The 18,211-nt window shown below is 56.5% G+C and overlaps 2 protein-coding genes across 10 annotated transcripts in view; both read left to right on the top strand.

The window, feature by feature from the left end:
- FLNB (filamin B) overlaps positions 1 to 6,168 on the top strand; it is a 136,272-nt gene extending 130,104 nt beyond the window's left edge. For 4 of the 9 annotated variants that reach the window (XM_036430718.2, XM_036430717.2, XM_036430715.2 and 1 more), the window contains 4 exons: positions 1,973 to 2,191; positions 2,874 to 2,924; positions 3,499 to 3,702; positions 4,513 to 6,168. In XM_036430718.2, coding sequence (XP_036286611.1) covers positions 1,973 to 2,191; positions 2,874 to 2,924; positions 3,499 to 3,702; positions 4,513 to 4,700 — 662 coding nt within the window. In that variant the 3' untranslated portion in view covers positions 4,701 to 6,168. Of the gene's footprint in view, positions 1 to 1,972; positions 2,192 to 2,873; positions 2,925 to 3,498; positions 3,703 to 4,512 lie in introns of those variants that run through there. The other 5 variants (XM_036430721.2, XM_036430720.2, XM_036430719.2 and 2 more) reach the window with 2 other exon arrangements.
- Positions 6,169 to 12,323: 6,155 nt separating this feature from the next.
- On the top strand, positions 12,324 to 16,057 carry LOC118715082 (protein ATP6V1FNB). The gene is made up of 2 exons (XM_036430724.1): positions 12,324 to 13,192; positions 15,863 to 16,057. The coding sequence occupies exons 1-2, from the start codon at positions 12,691 to 12,693 to the stop codon at positions 15,979 to 15,981; spliced, it is 621 nt and encodes a 206-aa protein (XP_036286617.1). The 5' UTR covers positions 12,324 to 12,690; the 3' UTR covers positions 15,982 to 16,057.
- The last annotated feature ends 2,154 nt before the right edge of the window (positions 16,058 to 18,211 follow it).

The following is an 18,211-nucleotide window of genomic DNA, read 5'->3' as shown; positions in this document are numbered from 1 at the left end:
AGGTGACTGTGCTCGCCGCCCGCGGGCCTGGCAGCCTCACCTTCGGGACCAAGCAAACGTCCCTGTGCATTTACGGGTGGACTCGCTGTATCTTTTGGCTCGAACTTTACATGGCCCGTTCTGCAGGTTTGGGAGCGGGGCGTGGGAGGATTGGGGAGGGACTGGGCTGCAGAGGGTGGAGGAGCTGGGAGGTAGACCGAGCGGTCTGGGCTGTCTGGGCTGGGAGCGCCGTCTCCCGAGGAAATGCTCCAGGAACCCCCGTGTGCGGGAACGGAGAGCCCCTCCCCCCCTCGCCCGCCTTGAAGATGCTTTGCACACGCGTGACAGTCACAGGAGCTCAGCCGTGCGTGCGTGTGGGCTGCCGGGATGTTCAGGGTGCCCATGGTCAGCTGGAGGTGGTGGTGAGGGGGACGCCTGCATGTGGATCCTTTCTCCAGTCTTCTCTCCACTTCCTGTTGGGGTTTAAATCTCCTTTGTGCCATTTTCTAGCTGTGTGACTCGCGGAGCCTCCCCTTCCTTCCTACAAAATGGGAATGATGAGGGAGCCCCCAGACAGGCTGTCCCAGGTACCACTGGTCCTGACTCCTTATTTCCCCTTCCCACCGCGTCTTCCCTGCCCCCTGTCCTCGGCCTCACAGCCAGGAGGAGCTGAGTTTTCGGGAATGGAGCCGCTTGTTGAAAAGGGCGGGGCTTCTTCCCATTAGCCAGGCCTTCTCCAAGCTGAGTATCTCTCAGAGTCTTGCAGCTCCTTCCTAGGATGCTGCCTGAGGGGCTTCGAGGCTGCGCAGTTTAGATACGGTGTTGAAGTGGGGGGCGGGGTGCTGGGTGTGGGAGTGCTGGGACCAGAGCCTCCAGAGCTTCCAGAAACAGCTGGGTTGTGTTTGGGAGTTGCATGATAGCAGCTCCTTTGTTTTATTGATAACCAGAACAATCATTCTTTCTCTGGCCTAGGAGCTATAATTAAACCAAAATAGTTCCCAGCTGGGACTCGTCCAGGGCTCTGGAGAAAGCACAGCCCTGCCTGGGGCTGCTATGCCGGGGACGGCCCAGGGAGGGCACTGTGGCAGGCGCACAGCTGGTGCCTGGGCCCCCAAGTGGCCCTCACGGAGCAGCTCATCCCCTCTGGACTGGAAAGAGGCCTGGGGCGGGGTGGGGGTGGGGGTGGGGATGCTTCTGCTGGGCCCTGGGCTCAGGCGGGGATGCTGCCATCGCCATCGGTGGCGCTCCTGCCCAGCTTGCCTTCTGTTGTGCCCGTCTGTGCAGGAGACCCTCAGGGCCCTGGCAAGCGGTAGAGGGTCCTAGGGCTGCACCAGGGCATCCAAGGCAGCCACACTGTCCACCCAGTGGCCAAGAGCTGGGCCTGGGCTCGGAGCTGCGCAGACTGCTCAGATGCCCCTCTCGGGAGCTCTGACTGGCAGGGGCTGTCCTGTTGGCACCTGCACTGCCATGGGGCTCAGTGAGCCGCGGCTGCTGTGCTGGTCCGTTCCCGTTGCCAGTATTATTCGTGGCGGCAGATCCCGCGGGCTGCTTCGGTCTCCAGGGTGGAGTCTGGGTCAGGGAGCCTGAGAGGAAGGAGGAGGCGCTGACTCCCTGGCTTCTCGGAGTCACACAGGAGGCAGGGAAGGTCAGGGGCCCACGCCTCCCCTCGCCCTGGCGCAGAGCGGGGGCAGCACGTCAGGCTCACGGTGACCCTCGGACCTCCCGCCCATCGCCGCTCTCGTGCCCAGAGGAGAGGACAGGGTGTGCTGGTGGGCGAAATGTCAGCCCCACCCCTGCCTGCAGTTACCGGCCCCAGGGCCCGTGGTGCACTGTGCCAGGAGTTCAAAGCTGGTGGTGGTGGGTTCCCTACTTTGAGGGATCCTGTGTGTGCCTCTGCCACTGCTTCAGCACCCCTGGGAGCGCTCCCCAAACCCTACCCCACCATCCCTCCAAACCATCCACATGATATTTACTCCCACTTCCTTTCTCCCAGGGATCCAGTCTGAATTCTACATCAACACCACCAGGGCGGGGCCCGGCACGCTATCGGTCACCATCGAAGGCCCGTCCAAGGTTAAAATGGATTGCCAGGAAAGCCCAGAAGGGTATAAAGTCATGTACACCCCCATGGCCCCCGGAAACTACCTGATCGGCGTCAAATACGGCGGGCCCAACCACATCGTGGGCAGTCCCTTCAAGGCCAAGGTGACAGGTAACCAAATACCTTTGAAATTATACCCCTCCCCCCAATCCTTTGTCAAAATATCAACGGAGCTGCTCGATCGCAGAAACCGTGGATGATTTTAAATACGTTGAATCTACTTTGAATCCTGATTGTACGGAAGTGGTAGGGCCCTGTGTGGCTCAGTTGGTGGTCGATTCCCAATCAGGGCTCATACCCAGGTCGTAGATTCAATCCCCAGTTGGGCCACGTGCCAGAGGCAACTGATTAACTTATCTCTCCCTCTCACTCCTTTCCTCTCTCTGAAAATCAGTTTTAAAAAAGAAATGGTAGGACAGGTAGAGGGGGGTGCATGTTTGAAACTTGCAAAATAACTACCCTGTTTCCCCGAAAATAAGACAGTGTCTTATATTAATTTTTTCTCCCAAAGTTGTGCTAGGTCTTATTTTCAGGGGATGTCTTATCTTTCCATGCGCTAGGTCTCATTTTCCGAGGGCTTCTTATTTTCGGGGAAACACGGTAGGTAGAATGGGAGGGCAGAAGTTTAAAAAGGTTGTTAGGTGTATTCTGCCTCTCACAGAAAAAATAAATTTTACATATTTGAAATCTTATGTATTTGTTTAAATCAGAGTTTTAAAAAATCACTCCAATCAATTCACTTTAAAAATAATTAGAAGTCTTTATTAAACTTATAAAAATGTGCTTCCTTCAGAACACTGGGAAAAATACCAAACAGTAAAATCACCTCACAGCCTCCATCCAGGTAACCACCATAAGCCTTGTGGTAAATTCCTCCCACGTGTCTCTCTCTTTCTCCGTCCCCTGCTATATAAACAGCATAGGGTTCGTGCAGAAAAACTAAAGATTCAGACAGGAGAACCATCTTCCGTGCAGAGAGAATCCCTTGTGATATTTCATTTGTCCTTGCAGACTTCTACACTGCGTATCCCTGTAAGCTCTACAGTATAGAGTCCACACTGCTACACTGCAGTGTAAGTCTGCAGCGTGAGCTTACAGGGATACGCAGTGTAGTGTCTGTACTGCTGACACGCAGAGTGCTTTATGTAAATGGAAACCTATGGCTTCTACGGGGGGCACGTGGTTCTGTGGGAGGGGTCTACAGGCTGGAACCTAGGTAGTTGTGTTGGACATGACAAGGGGCGAAGTAAGAATACATTATGGGTGTGAGACGGGGAAGTGGTGGCTTTTGGATCAGATGTTGGGGTGCGGGGACACTTTCCTCCTCTGGCCGAGAGACCCTCTTGATCCGGTCATTCATGCCCTCCTCCCTCCCTCCCATGTCATTCACGCCCTCCTCCCTCCCTCCCATGTCTTAGGCCAGCGTCTGGTCAGCCCCGGCTTGGCCAATGAGACCTCGTCCATCCTGGTGGAGTCGGTGACCAGGTCCTCAACAGAGACCTGCTACAGCGCCATCCCCAAGGCATCCTCGGACGCCAGCAAGGTCACCTCCAAGGGGGCAGGGCTGTCGAAGGCCTTTGTGGGCCAGAAGAGCTCCTTCCTGGTGGACTGCAGCAAAGCCGGTAGGCAGCCTGGCCTGCTCCGGGGGGTGGGGGCGGCTGGGCACCCGCCTCCGCTTTGGTCTTCCCTGCTCCAGGCTGCAGTGCCCCGCTCCCGTGGAGCCCAGCCATGTGCAGGTCACCGTGTTCATTACCTTATTCTTACACTTTTCCTCTGATTTTTTTTTCTGCCCCTGATTGCTTCACACTTAATAGTAATTTGGACCTGGGGTATTTGTCCGGGTGTCAGTAGTGAATTGGCTGGGCTCTGGCGTCTAGCACATCTGGCCTGGAAACCTGGCTGGTTCCACCACTCATCCCTTCCTCCTCTCCTCCTTCCCTCCCTTCCTCTCTTCCTTCCCTAAATGCCGTGTGGCCTTGGGAAAAGCACTAAGTCTCTTTCTAAAAGTCAGTTTTCTCTTCTCTAACACAGGAAGAATAGTGCCTTCCATAAAGTTCTCATGAGAATAACAGAACAATTACACCTCCAGGGAGAGAGAGAGAGGCCTTATCCTGCGCCGAGGGCTTCCCAGAGCCCTCCTCCCGGCGAGGCTGGTGCCAGCGCTCCCCTGTTTACGGACGGGGAAGCTGAGACAGGGAGAGGTGGCGTTCCGTGTCCAAGGTCACCCGTCCAGGAAGTGGCAGGGCCGGGATTTGAACCCACAAGTGTTGGGCTCTATGAGGCGGCTCAGAATCCCACACTCCCCCCTCTCAGACCCCAACATCATCATAGGAGCTCAGCCGGTGGTGACTGGCACCGTTCCGTCGGCTCCCCTCTGGTGCTCTGCCGCCTGGGACTCGGCCTCTTGGTAACCACCTCCCTCTGCCGCTCAGGTTCCAACATGCTGCTGATCGGGGTCCACGGGCCCACCACGCCCTGCGAAGAGGTCTCCATGAAGCACGTGGGCAACCAGCAGTACAACGTCACCTACGTCGTGAAGGAGCGGGGGGAGTACGTCCTGGCCGTGAAGTGGGGGGAGGAGCACATCCCCGGCAGCCCCTTCCACATCACCGTGCCTTAGGTGCCTGTCGTCAGATCCCGGGAGGTGCCTCTGGTGGTTGCTTTTGTTGCTTGTTTGTAACTCGTTTTTTGTTTTTGTTTTTGTTTTTGTTTTGTTTTTTTTACACAAAGTCCTCCGGCTTGTGTGTGGGGGTCTGAAACCCCATCCCGAAAACATTGCCATTCTAAAGTGCCTTCAGAACGAAATCCTAGACTTGACTCCTTGGGGACGCGTTGGGGGACACTGGGGAAATGCAAGCTCGTATGGTGGGCTGGGCAACGCTGACCTCTGGCGGCTCAGATGGTCCCCTGCAGGCAGACCGAGAACACAGGCAAGGCTGGTGTTAGAAATGGCACCGGGTACCAGCTTAGGAAACCAGACAGGGATGAGGGGCAGGGGAAAAGAGGCTTCTCGCTTAGGTGATTGTTTAGGGAAGTGGATGGCTTACCACCAGCGTCCTCTCCTCCGGTGCCCACAGCACGTGAGAAAAGGCTGCTAACGTGGGCACGTTGTTTTGACCACTCGTTCCCACCCCACGCTGCTCTGTAGCCTTTTTACCACATGACAGCCGGCGGCCTGGAGGGCTCTCGGCCGCCTCTCCCTCACCGGCTGGTAATTGCCCTGCAAAGTCCGACCGTGTGACCATCTTGGCAGCCATGTGTCTGTTCTTGCTCTTAAAGTCTGGTCAGTCTTGGTCTGGAGGAAGGTCTGCAGCGGCCAGCAGCCCTTCCCCCACCCCCCACTTGCCAAAGATCCCTTTTTGTAACCAACGCACTAGCCCCTGTGCCTCACACACACTCCAGCCGCGTGCCCGTCATGAGCTCTCCCAGCACGCTCTCCGTGGCAGGGAGGGGTCCCCGTGTCAGCAGCAGTCTTCGCGCGACACAGCCCTCCACACCCAGCCCGGGCTGTCTCGGGGGCCACTTTTTCTGGAAAATAGTTATAGGTAGGAAAGAAGGAAGGTCCTGCCAACTTCTGGTCTGATCAGGGACCGTGGAGGGGGTGGACCGCAGCTCCTCGGTGCTCCTTCGCTGTTTGGCAAAAATAGCAAAAGCTGCGTGCCCGGTGGTGGCTGTGTCTTTGGCCCTGACCCCCTATCATCCAGACGGTGTTTGGAAAGCAACAGGCAGGTGCAAGAGTCTACAAACGGGGTGCAAGGCCTTGTGCCCCCCTTCCTGCACCCCTGCTTGGGACTAAAGCTAGAGCGTCGGGCTGGCTGGCTGCAGGGCCCGCCGTGGAGTGTGGTCAGGGCAGGCTGCGGCTGCCGTGCCTCTGTGGGCGGGCGGGGCCCAGGTGGGGGGCCTGCAGCGAGGGGCGGCAGCTGGGGCCAGTGTTGGCACACGCCCAACGTTCGAAACTGGAGCGGCCAGAAGCCTCAGGTGAAGGGACCACAGGCCTCGGAAACTGGGACAAGGAAGCGAAACTGGAATCAAATGCTGACTGTAAATTGTACCTTATAACTTATTAAATAAAACATTTGCTCCTTAAAGCGCAGTCTGGTCAATGGCCTGAGTCTGGCCTGCTCCTCCGATCGCTGGCCGGCAGCACACAGGGGAGCCGCTTGTCCTGACCAGGGGCCTGGCCGCCGCTGGCAGGGGGAGGCCCAGCTCCTCCCTGAGCCCCGGTGGGGATTCACCCAGACGGCCCGCCTGAGCGTGCGGGGCACCGGAAAGGGGGGGCCTGACCCCCACGCAGCTGCCTGGAGAGGTTTGCGGGGGCCTTGCCGTGAGGAAGAGCCCCACATAGGAAACCCACCGAGGTGGAGGCTGTGGTTTTAAAAAAGAGCGAGAAGAAAGCCTCTCCTACATATACAAGAAGTCCCCTTGGAGGGAATTTATTCAAACAGAAAAGTGTCACCTGCCCTCCTACGGCCTGTGGACAGACAGCAGGGCCCGCCCCTCTCGCTCTCTCCCTCCCGGCTCCTTCCCGCTGCAGATGTCCCCAGCTCCAGGCCTCCCCTCCCCTTACCGCAGTCTGGTGACACCGTTTTACAGCGACAGCACCAGCTCAGGGGCTGCGCTCTCAAAGTTCACTTGAGGCGGACCCTGGGTCCCCACCCGTTTGTCCTCCCTGGTTACACCTGCGGGAGCAGTTGCCATGGTGATGGGAAGTCCTAGCTGCCTCCCACCCCATCCCTCACCTCCACTGGAGTTGAGGGGTGAAAGGAAAGGTGGGGAGACAAGACTCTGGATCCTTCCCTCTGTCTCTTCCTGACACCCCTTTGTTGGTCAGGGTGGCGATTGGTTGGCCTCTGGTGGGTGGGAGGGAGGGAGGGGGTGTCCTGCCCCTTCTGGAGGGAGCAGCCTCGTCTGTGGGCCTGGACTCCCACAAGGCCTGTGGCCTGAGAGGGGTGCGGGCATTGCCCGGGGGTCTGGGCAGGCCACCGAAGGCCGAGTTTGTCCCCAGAGGAGCGCAAGGCCGGAGCCACTGGTTTCTATCCCTCGCCGGAGCCTGGCGGGCGTTCGTGGATCAGGTAGCAGGGTGGGCTTTGGCATCAGGCACCTTAGGCGTGAACTCTCAGAGGGCGCCGCCCTCGGCGGTTGGGGTCTGGTCACGTGGGGCTGTCTGCCTACACGGCTGGGCCTGGCGGGGCCCTGCCGGTTACTTCAAAGACCTCACGGGGCGGTCTGTGCACTTCCGGGCAGCAGCGAGCGCCACGGGCCAGCTCTTATCTGCACTTGGGCTGGCTGCTATGGAAACCGGCTGTTCTTTGTCCAAACACCTTGAAAACTGCACCTTAACCCTGGACGGGCCGAGGCCAGACCTTTTCGGGCTCCCTGGTCCCCTGGGCCCTTGGCTGCCAGGACCATCACTCTTCAGGGGCGAAGGAGGTGAGGCCTATGCCAGCCGCCCTGCAGAGATCCTCAACCCCGGTGGACCCTGCCCTGTCCCGCCCAGATGCCTGCCTCTTCCTCATCCCGTTTCCTCTGAAACCCAGGGCCTCGCTCATCAGCAACGCTGCCAAGAAGGAAACATTCAATTAACGTGTCTCTCCGATGCGCTTATAAACCACACGTCTAGTCTTAAGACTTCAAAGGGGCCTGGAAAGCCACATTTTGATGAGTTTGGTGTAAAAGGAATCCGGAGCATAGGGATTTAATTTCCCTTGAAAATTGCACAGCCTGAAAAATTAGCAAAACCATGGTTAATGGCAAAAATGAGTGCTCAATCCTGTCAATCCCCCAAGTTTGTATTTTGACATGGGGAACAAGATCGTTAATTTCAGTGCCCCTTGGCCTTCGTGGGGCGGGGATGAAAAGCAGGGGGTTCTGGGAAAGGAGTGGCATCGGTCCAGGTCTCCCTTAAGGTGGAGGGGAGGGGCTTTGGAATCAGAGGAGACCACTCATGAAAACTCCCCAGAACACATCTTGTTTAGCTCATTTGTTTGCTCCTCACAATAGCAAATCACAACTCTCAGAGGGAGTAAAAATGTCACATCGCTCAAGGCAAGCTGGAATTTGATCCCCCCCCCCCCTGGCTCTGTCCCAAGGATGCTGCCCAAACCCATGGTGGGAGAAATCTTTTTGAACAAAGGGATCCTTTTGCTTGTGATAAGGCTTTTGTCTGGACCCCTGAGCACACAGGGAACTAGCGGTTGTGCTAGGAATTTAGGGTGGCCACCCACACCCCTTCTCTCTTCCTCAGGAGTCCCAGCAGCGGGCGGAGATGGGGGATTTACAAGCCTGACTCACTCGGCTCCCAGCCAGGGGTGTTTCGCATGTTGGACTTGCTTATCTCCCCGGAAAAAGCTGAGACAGAAAGAATCCGTGAGCCTCTTACTGCCCACGTTACACCCTCTGCCATGCCCACCGCCTTCCCAGGGCACCAGACGCTTCTCCCTATTGGTGTGGACATTCTTAGGACAAAACTGGCAGGTGATCTCAGAGAAGGAAACCCTGGCAGAGGTGCCAAGCCCCGGAAATGCCAGCTTCCGGCCCAGCTACAAGCAGCCAGTGCACCTAGCAGCAGAAAAAGCCGGTGCCTGAGAAACGCTCAGAAAGCACGGGGTCGAATGCTGCAGGTTCACTTCTGGATCCCAGGCCCAGCTCTGCCGCCAGCCTGGTGGCTCCGTGCCCTCATCCATCCAATGGAAAAGGAATGGGAAACTTACAGTCTAAGGCACATGTGTCAAACACAAGGCCCACGGGCCAAATCCGTCCCGCCAGGCCTTGCAATGTGGCCCGCACCGCGCTGTCATCACTGCACTCCGCTGCGTTTCCATCACAATGACAGTTTATGACTGTTCAGTAAACCATTCGGCCCGAGATTTAGGCTGGATTTTAGATTTTGGCCCCTTCTCTGATTGAGTTTGACACCCCTAGTCTAAGGTAAGGTGACCAGACGTCCTGCTTTTGGAGGGACGGTCCCAATTTTTAACAATTTGTTCCGCGTCACGTTTTTAAAAAGTCCTGATTTAAACATCGGGACTTTTTTAAAACGCCGCGGGACGCAAGACAAATTGTTAAAAATTGGGACTTCTGGCCACCTTAGTCTAAGGCACATGTGTCAAACACAAGGCCCGCGGGCCAAATCTGTCCCGCCAGGCCTTGCAGTGTGGCCCGCACCGCGCTGTCATCACTGCACTCCACTGCGTTTCCATCACAATGACAGTTTATGACTGTTCAGTAAACCATTTGGCCCGCGATTTTGGCTGGATTTTAGATTTTGGCCCCTTCTCTGATTGAGTTCGACACCCCTAGTCTAAGGTCAACCTCTAGAAAGATCCTACCATCCCACCACACATACCCCCACTGGCTGGGCAAACCACTCCCCATCCAGAGCCGCTGGGAGAGGGGCTGCCTGAGTATCGGGGAGACTCAGCTCCCCAAGACAGAGTGGAAGGGGGGCCCCAGGAGGGGTGGGGGCTTGTAGGGAAGCCATTTAGCACGGCGGTTACAAGCATGGGCCCTGCCCCAGCCTCCAGCAGATCGCTGACCCTCACAGAAAACAGCGCCTGGTTCTCCCCAGTAAACCGGGCAATGGGACTGACGGCTCCGTGGAGTGTCTGAGGATGGAGACAAAGGCAGGTGTGTGAAGAGCACAGCGTCCGTCCTGTACGTGGTCAGGTCCCAAAATCACAACTCCGCATGGACGGGGCCTGAGAGGGGTGTCCCCACCGAGAGCTTAACCCCGGAGGGGCTGTGAGGGACAGAGGGCTGCGTCCTGGAGGCCGGCGACAGCCCCAGGCTGGGGTTGGGGTGCAGCCTTATCCGTGAGCCCCCGCCAATGACAGAACTGCAGGAGGGTGCCCCAGGCTCCCTGGTGCCCCAGGTTCAGCTCCTGTTTCCTCAGCACAGGCGGGGGCCAGAGACAGGCCTGGGGCGGACCCCTCCGCTTCCCAGGGGTTGTTGCGTGGGCTTCACATGGGTTAGCAAAGAAAATCATCGTGGCTAATAACATTAACACTAGGCACTCAGGATTGTCTTTATTTTACGAGGGAGTTTGCAGGAGCCTGACATCACCCGGGCGGTAACCACCGAGGTTGTGTGTGATAACACCCGGGGGCCTAGCTGTGGGAGGCGGCCATGAACTGCAGCAGGGTCTGCACAGGGTGGGGCCCAGCATCTGAAGGCGCAGCTCTCCCTGGGGTATGGGGGCTGTCCTTGGGCCCGTTGGAAGGCAGCACTTTAGGGGCGCTCCTCTGCTCCCTCCACTCCCCTCCCCTCCTGGGGAGCCTGGCCATCCTGCAGGGGAGCCGGTGGACCCCTGCCTGCTCTGTCTGGTTGTCCTCCTGGTGGGCAGTCGTTGCCATGGTGACCGCCAGGGGTCGCCTTGGACACGCAAATTGCTGCACGGAGGGCAGCTACTGGGGCCGAAGGCGCAAGGTCACCCAAGCCCAGAGGAGGGGACACCCACTTCTGCCTTCAGTCTGGACCTCTGGCACCTAGACTTACCATCCTGGGGGTGGGGGCAGTCTGGGTCAGGGAGGCTTCTAGAGTTCAGAGGTCGGACCCTGCCCCCAGGTCCTGCCTCCCCTCAGCCCCGCAATACTGACTTTCTCCCTCCGTCCTTCCCTGTCCACCCAGCTGCCACCGAGCTAAGGTGAAAGCCCAGCTCATCCTGAGCCTTTTTCTAAGCACCTGCCGAGTGCCAGGCAATATTCCCTGGAGGTACGCACGCGGCGTAGAGGAAGGCGGGCACAGAGGAGCCAGCTCCCCAAGGCGAGGCGTTTTGTGGTTTTGTTCACTCGCAGCTCCTGGCACACAGAAGGCCTTCCGTCTGCAAAGAAGAGTGCTCATGGCCCGATTTTTAAAGCCTGGATTATAACGGTGTTTGCACAATTAATTAGTGACCACTCACATGCTCCAGAGGAGGCACACAGACCCAGGTTGTCCCGTTTAACCAGCTGGCTCTCGGTTTCCCAAACTTCCTCAGAGCCCTCATTGTTTCTGGGGACAGTCCGTGCAGCTGTGTCCTTTGTGCCTTTCAGAGGTGAGGCCCGCTCTGTAAGTCTCCTCCCACTCTGCCTGGCTCACTCCTGTCCATAGTTCAGGTCTCAAAGACGCTTCCTCCAGGAAGCCTGCCCTGACCACCACCTCCCCTTCCCCGCCTCCCCTTCCACCCACGGGGTTCTGAGTCTCTCTCCCCTTCTGGACTGTGAAGGCCTGAGGACAGGGAGCCTGCGGACTCGGTCCCTCCTCATTTACCTCTGGTACCTGGCTCTGTGCCTGCCACAGGCTCAAAAGCAAAGGAATGTTTGTTGAAGGAACAGATGAGAGCTCAGCCTGCAGAGTGAAAAGGCGAATGTTGCCTCCTCCCTGGCTTTCCCCCTGGCTTTCAGGGGGAGGGAGCAGGTGCTGCAGAGTCCTGGTGGGGTTCCTCTGCTCCACCCTGCCGGTGCCTCTCTCATGGTGCTTGCCACACTCCATGGTAGAGTTTTGTGTTTGGAATATATGACATGGGTTTTGGAGCCAATCCCAGAGTGAGCATTTAATGTCGCTGAGCTCAGTTTCCTCATCTGGAAAAGTGAGTTAAGAGGCCTGGCAGCGAATTGCTGTGAGGATTCAGTGAAATCCCTCAGGAAAACCCCAGCTCAGGGCCTGGCATGGAGGTACCACCACATACCAACCACATGCCCTGGAGCATGCACATCCTCTCCCTCAGCCTCCATTTCCCCATCTGAAAAGGAGATTCTGAAAGCCCCATAATCGAGGGGCGAATTAAAGCATATGGCGCACAGCGGGTGCCAGGCAGGTACCTGCTAGACAGCCGCTGACAGGCATGGAGGGCTGCTCTGTGTCAGGCCCTGCCCACGCTGTGACACGCTGGCCTAATGCCATCCTCTCAATGCTAAGGGTGCTTTTCGCGATCATCTGATTGTGCCGATGAGGCCACGCAGCTGTCGAATGGCAGAGCTGTGTCTAGGAGTTGGCATCCAGAGTTGCCATGGCAACCCCCAGCCCCAGCCCCATGTCCAGAGCATCCTTTAGGACAGGGGTGTCGAACTCAATCAGAGAAGGGGCCAAAATCTAAAATCCAGCCTAAATCGTGGGCCGAATGGTTTACTGAACAGTCATAAATTGTCATTGTGATGGAAACGCAGCGGAGTGCAGTGATGACAGCACGGTGTGGGCCACATTGCAAGGCCTGGCGGGACGGATTTGGCCCGAGGGCCTTCTGTTTGACACATGTGCTTTAGGAGGAGACCAGGCCTCTGTTTGGACCCCCTTGGATGCCTGGTGGACAGCAGGTGTACACTGAGGTTTGCTAAATGGAATCGAGGCAATGGCACCCCCTGCATCTCCCCAAGACCCCTGAGCCCTGAATCCCTCCGGGGCAAGCACCTGGGCGGGTGGTGGTGGCTTCCCTCCCTTTTCCAGCCCGGTCTCTCCTACAGCCTACCAACAGGCCCGTCCTCCCTGCCCTCTGCCCCTCCCCTCCGGCAGGACCTTAGCAACCCAGCCCTCATTGGCTGCACGTATCCTTGGAGACAAGACACCAACAGTGCAAACACAGGCCAGAGAACTGCGGGCAGAATGTTTCCGACCTCGCTGCCACCCCCCTCCCTGGCATGAAGGACCTGCTCACCGCCCAGGGCCAAGCCTGCTGGAAGGAGCGCATCAGGAAGGAGACTGTCGCCCGCGCCACCTGGACCGTCACCCATGGCCACAAGTACGCCAAGGAGAGGTCCCGGCCCGGGAAGCGGCCCCAGCAGGCCGTCTTCCACCCAGCCCTGGGAGGGGGGTCCCTGCCTGCCCCCGGCTCCCCTGACGGAAGGACCGGAAGGACCGGAAGGACCGGACTGCCAGAGACGGAGAGGGTCGGAGCCCAGCCGCCCGGGGGAATGGGAGACCAGGAGGCCCAAAGAGCAGCGCGGGCGCCCGCAGGCCAGACCAAACCGGAGACCTTAGAAATGAGGCCGGTGCCTCTGCACACCCTGCAGCTGCTCTTCCACGGTGTCTCCCACGACGGCCAGGGCCGGGCCTCGTACCTCCGGGAGCGGAGCCGGCAGAAGCCCGCAGACAAGTTTCAGTACCCCATCTTGTCCTCCTGGGAGTACGGCTGGCACCTGGGTAAGGAAAGGCCTCTGCAGGCAGCCTGCCCTCCCCCTGCCTCTCCCCAGCCTCGGGCTTCATCACCCCTCGCTCACCAGCTCACCCTCCTGGCTCCCTCTCTCTGGGCGGCAGGCACCCTCTCTCACCCAGGCCTTTGGTGTGTCTGCCTGAAATGTTCCTCCTGCCCCTCCCTCTGCCGGCTAACTTCCGTATGTCACCACCTCTGGGAAGCCTTCTGAGAGTCCTCCAGGCAGCCTTTTGAGTCTGCAAACGCCCCAGGCCCGCTGTGTCACCATTGCTTGAATAGGCATCTGGTCTGGTGAGGACTTCGTAGGGAACTGTGTTAATGCCCTCCCAGTTCCCAGTTCCCAGCTTGGGGCTGGTACTCAGTGACATTGGAACGCATGATCAAATGAATAAATATATAGCCTAGGGAAGGAGGGCTCCGTTGGAATCAGGAAGTGTGAGTACAAGTCTTGGCTATAATACCGCTTCCAAGTTGTGTGAGCTCCAGCAAGAATCTGGACTTTCTCAGGCCTCAGTTTCCACATCTGAAAAATGGGAATAACACAGCATTTGCCTTCCTGCGTCACAGAGTTTTGGGGAAATCAGGTGGGAAACACAGTGAACAGGAATTATCTTCACAAAAGCCCCAGGAGGTGGGTAGGACAGACATTCATTCATTGAACACGTGATCTCGTTCGGAATCCCAGCCCTGCCCCAAGTGCTCAGAAGAGTGGCATAGTTTGAAATTAGGATGTCTGGGTTTGAATTCTGGTTCGTTCATTCATTCATTCCTTCATTCATTCCTGAGCACCTGCTATGTGCCAGGACTTTTTGTCCCTTGACCACTGCAGACAACAAGACAGGGTCCCGGCAACAGATGTGTCCCTACTACAGAGCAGAGCTTTTTAATCTTGTTAAAACACAGGTTCTTATCTGGCAGGCAAGGACTGGATGGATGAGATTCTGCATTTCTGAATAGCTCCCCAGTGGCGCTGATGCTGCAGGTCCGTGGACCATGCATGAGAGTCAGGCTCTAAAAAGAGAGAAACCAGGAGAAGGAGCTGGAGGCGGAGGAGCTATGGTAGACAGGGAGGTCAGGAAGGCCCGCCGGGGAGGGGGCATTTGAGCAGCATCCTGAGTCCTATCTCCCATCCGGTTCTTCTGAACACAGCCCCCACAGAGCGAGTCTCCCTTTAGGGCCCTACGGGTCCTCCCTGTTCCCCCTCCTGCCTGGCCCACCATCCTTGCCCCCTGCCCCTTAGGCCGCTGCCAGGCCTGCGGCCACCAGATGGAGCAAATGTAAACACAGGCTGCCCAGTCAGTCAGAGTTGCAGGAGAACAATTTCTTAGCACAGGTATGTTCCGAATACTGCATGGGCTACTCTGACCCTGAAGATCACTTCTTCTTCATCTGAAACGCAAACGCACCTGGGCTTCCCGTGACCCCGACATGGGAGCCGGGAAGCTGATTCTGACTCTGGAACCGCCTGGGTGCCAGGGCCATGCTGGGCTCAGGGCAGACAGGAGCCTTGCCTCCACAGGGGTTGGGCTTAAGCTCACAGTTGCTCAGAAACCTCGGGTAAGCTCTGGCCTCGTGGCCCTAACAGTGAGTAACCCAGCCGGTGCAGGGGCCAGATGGAGAAGAGATGACAGACCCTCTGCCGACCCCTTCACCAGCCTCCCCACACAGTGACAGTCAGAGCTGTGTCACCAGGGAGAGCAAAGAGCCTGGGAAACGGGGGTTAAAGGCATTGAACCCAGGGCCAAGGGGGTCAGCCCCAGTGCTCTGTACACAGAGAAAGCAGCAGTCTAGTGCCTGGCACAAGGTAAGTGCTCAACAAATTAATGTAGTTGTAAAATATAATTCGTTTTTAATATTGTTTTTAGAGAGAGAGGAAGGTAGAGGGATAGAGAGAGAGAAACACTGATGAGATGTTATCATTATGATATTATTATTATTATTATTATTATTATTTAAACAGGCAGGTTTTGCAGCCTATGGGCATTGGGGGCGGTGGTCCAGCCTTGGGCAGATCCTGGAGGTGCTCACCAGGGAGCACTGGCCAGTGGGGTGCCTCTAGACTGGGGAGCAATGTGATGAGGGGTGAGTGAGTGTGGGGTAGGGATGGGGATAAAGTAGGTAAGTAACAATTGGGATGGCCTGTCGAAACCGGCTTGGCTCAGTGGTAGAGCGTCGGCCTGCGGACTGAAAGGTCCCGGGTTCGATTCCGGTCAAGGGCATGTACCTTGGTTGTGGGCACATCCCCGGTAGGGAGTGTGCAAGAGGCAGCTGATGGATGTTTCTCTCTCATCAATGTTTCTAGCTCTCTATCCCTCTCTCTTCCTCTCTGTAAAAAAAAAAAAAAATCAATAAAATATATTTAAAAAAAACAAAACAAAACAAAAAAACATTGGGATGGCCTGCAAGCCGTCCATCAGGCAGTCCTGGCACTTGAGCCAAAGCAGGGTCTGCAGGTGGCCATGCTGGGCCAGGCGTGCCCGTTGCTCCTAGGGAGGAGCGGGGTCCTGGGAGAGGCAGCGGCGGCTGCGAGCTGCGCGGAGGCCTGACCTCAGCCCAGGGCAGGGGCAGCAGAGGGTGCCTGCCGGCCCGGGGGCCTCTGGGCTGGGCGAGGGCCGGCCGGAGGCGTGTGCCCAGCTCAGCCGGGCCTCTCTGTGTTCCAGGGGATGTTGTGAAGAACTCCAGGACTTCGATATATGCCAAGTGCCAGTCCATCGCAACCACCTTTCAGAGCAAAAACGGCGTCTTCTATTTCCCCCAGCGAACAGACCAGCTGATGTGAACTCCGCGGGGTTCTGAAGTGGCTCCTTTCTGTGCCCTCGTCCAGCTGGACCCCGCGGCGGGGAGATGCTGCGCCCCCTGCCGAGCACGATGGCTAGTGCTGCCCCAGGACTCACATCCGCCCCGGGACTCACTGCAGCTCCTCACGGAGCCCCCACCGCCACCCCCAGCCTGGGCCGCCACAGGGTCAACCCCGAGACCCGAGTGAGTGGCCCGACCCAGCCAGACCCCCCCCCCTCGGTGCACAGGACGGCGCTCCCACCGCCGGAGCCACACCGGCCAGGGCTGTGTGGGCATCCGGTCTGAACTGCAAAACCGCTCAGCGCCGCCGAGGTAGTGCGAAAAGCAGTGCGGACAGACCTTAACTAAGTTCCGATAAAACTTTATTTAAAAAAAACTGGTGGTGGGCTAGCTTTGGCCATAGTAGTAGTTGGCTGAACCCGAGTTTAAATGAACTATATTATTAAAATTAATTTTACTTTTTTGTGTGTGTGTTGTTTCTTTATTTTAAAGGAACTACTAGAAAACTATAAATTGGCTCATGCGGGATCCCTATTGGATCTAAGCACTTTGCAAACCCTGAGGGATATTTTGTTTGCCCGGGGAGAAGTATGTGTGTGTGTGTGTGTGTGTGTGTGTGTGTGTGTGTGTGTGTGTGTGTGAGTGACTGTGTGCATGTGTGTGCGTGTGTGCGCGCGCATGTGTGTGTGTGTGTGCGCGCGCGCGCATAGGGGTGATGTGTGAACTCCAGTGATAACCTAACCAGAGCCTGTGGCTCCTTTGCTTGGTTTTCTGAGAGGGAAGCCCAAGGGCAGACTGGCTGGCAGCTGCTTTCAGGGGGTGTTTGAACCTGAACCCGCTCTAGGCTCATCCTTTCACTAAAGGGCAGTTACCCAAAATGCCACCAGGTGGTGCTGTCCGCCTGCCGGGCATGGTGGTTGGACCGGGGAACCGGCATTCTCCGCTGGGCTCTGTCTCCTCTCTGCCGGGTAGCCTTGGACTTCCATGTCCTCGGCTGTGACATGGGGTGATACTGGACCGTGAAAAGATGTGCTTTGGAGGCAGGCTGACCTGATCTAACTCCTGCCTGCACTAGGGTCTCAGGCACCTTTGACTTCATGAATCCCTTCTTATATTACAAAAGGTAATCAGAGCTATATTTCACATGGAGCTGGTGCGGCTTAGTGGTGGAGTGTTGATCCGTGAACCAAGAGGTCCCCGAGTGCCTGGGTTTCGGGCGTGATCCCCATTAGGGAAGATGCAGGAGTCAGCCGATAGGTGTTTCTCTCTCTCTATCCCTCTACCTTCCTCTCTCTCTAAAAACAATATTAAAAATGAATCCTATTTTACAATTACATTAATTAAAAGAAAATATATTAATACTACACATTAACATTTTTCTTCAACCTAAAGTTTTATTTTTTTTCCTTCTTATTCTCAAAGAAATCAAACCTCTTCCTTGGCCCTAAAAGTCTCACGGGCCCTGGACCCTCCGCCTATGATGCCTCACAGAGGAGTCGCCTGGGCTCCCCTCACCGGCTATGTGACCGTGGGCAAGTTGTTTACCTTCTCTGGGCCTCAGTTTCCCCATCCATAAAATGGAGACAACTAACTCTATCTTTTCAGTGCTGTGGTTGGAATTTAGTGAGAGTGTATACCGCTGTGCCTTCTTAGAACACAGCCTGGCACAGAGCAAGCCTTGGCAAATGGCAGTTGTTACTATTATCATTATTACCATCTTCAAAGATATTTTCAGCTCCAGCTTCTATGAAACTATTAAAAATTCTCAAGCATGCCGAAATCAGTTTGGCTCAAAGGTTCAATTCTGGTGGGAGATGTGCAGAAGGCAGCTGGTCGATATTTCTCTCTTATCGATGTTTCTGGCTCTCTATCCCTCTCCCTTCCTTTCTGTAAAAAATCAATAAAATATATATATTTTTAAAAATCTCAAGCAGAAATCTCAAAATAACTAAGTCAGGAAAATGAAATGAAACACCCAGGGTATTTGATAAGAGAAATACGAGTTTCCTGAAGCAGAGAGGGTCAGGAGGAGTGTTTACAAATGACCAATACATTTCCTCCTGCCATCAGGGAACTCACAGAGGTAGGAACCTGGGCTAGCTCCAATCAGCCCGAACCTGGGTCCCCTGGGGGATACGTGCCAGCTGGGCCGACCCTGGGAAAGGTGTGTGTGTGTGTGTGTGTGTGTGTGTGTGTGTACACACGTCCTT

The sequence above is a fragment of the Pipistrellus kuhlii genome, unplaced genomic scaffold, assembly GCF_014108245.1.
Source record: "Pipistrellus kuhlii isolate mPipKuh1 unplaced genomic scaffold, mPipKuh1.p scaffold_m20_p_11, whole genome shotgun sequence".
Lineage (NCBI taxonomy): Eukaryota > Metazoa > Chordata > Mammalia > Chiroptera > Vespertilionidae > Pipistrellus > Pipistrellus kuhlii.
This window is presented reverse-complemented; position numbering and strand designations above follow the sequence as displayed.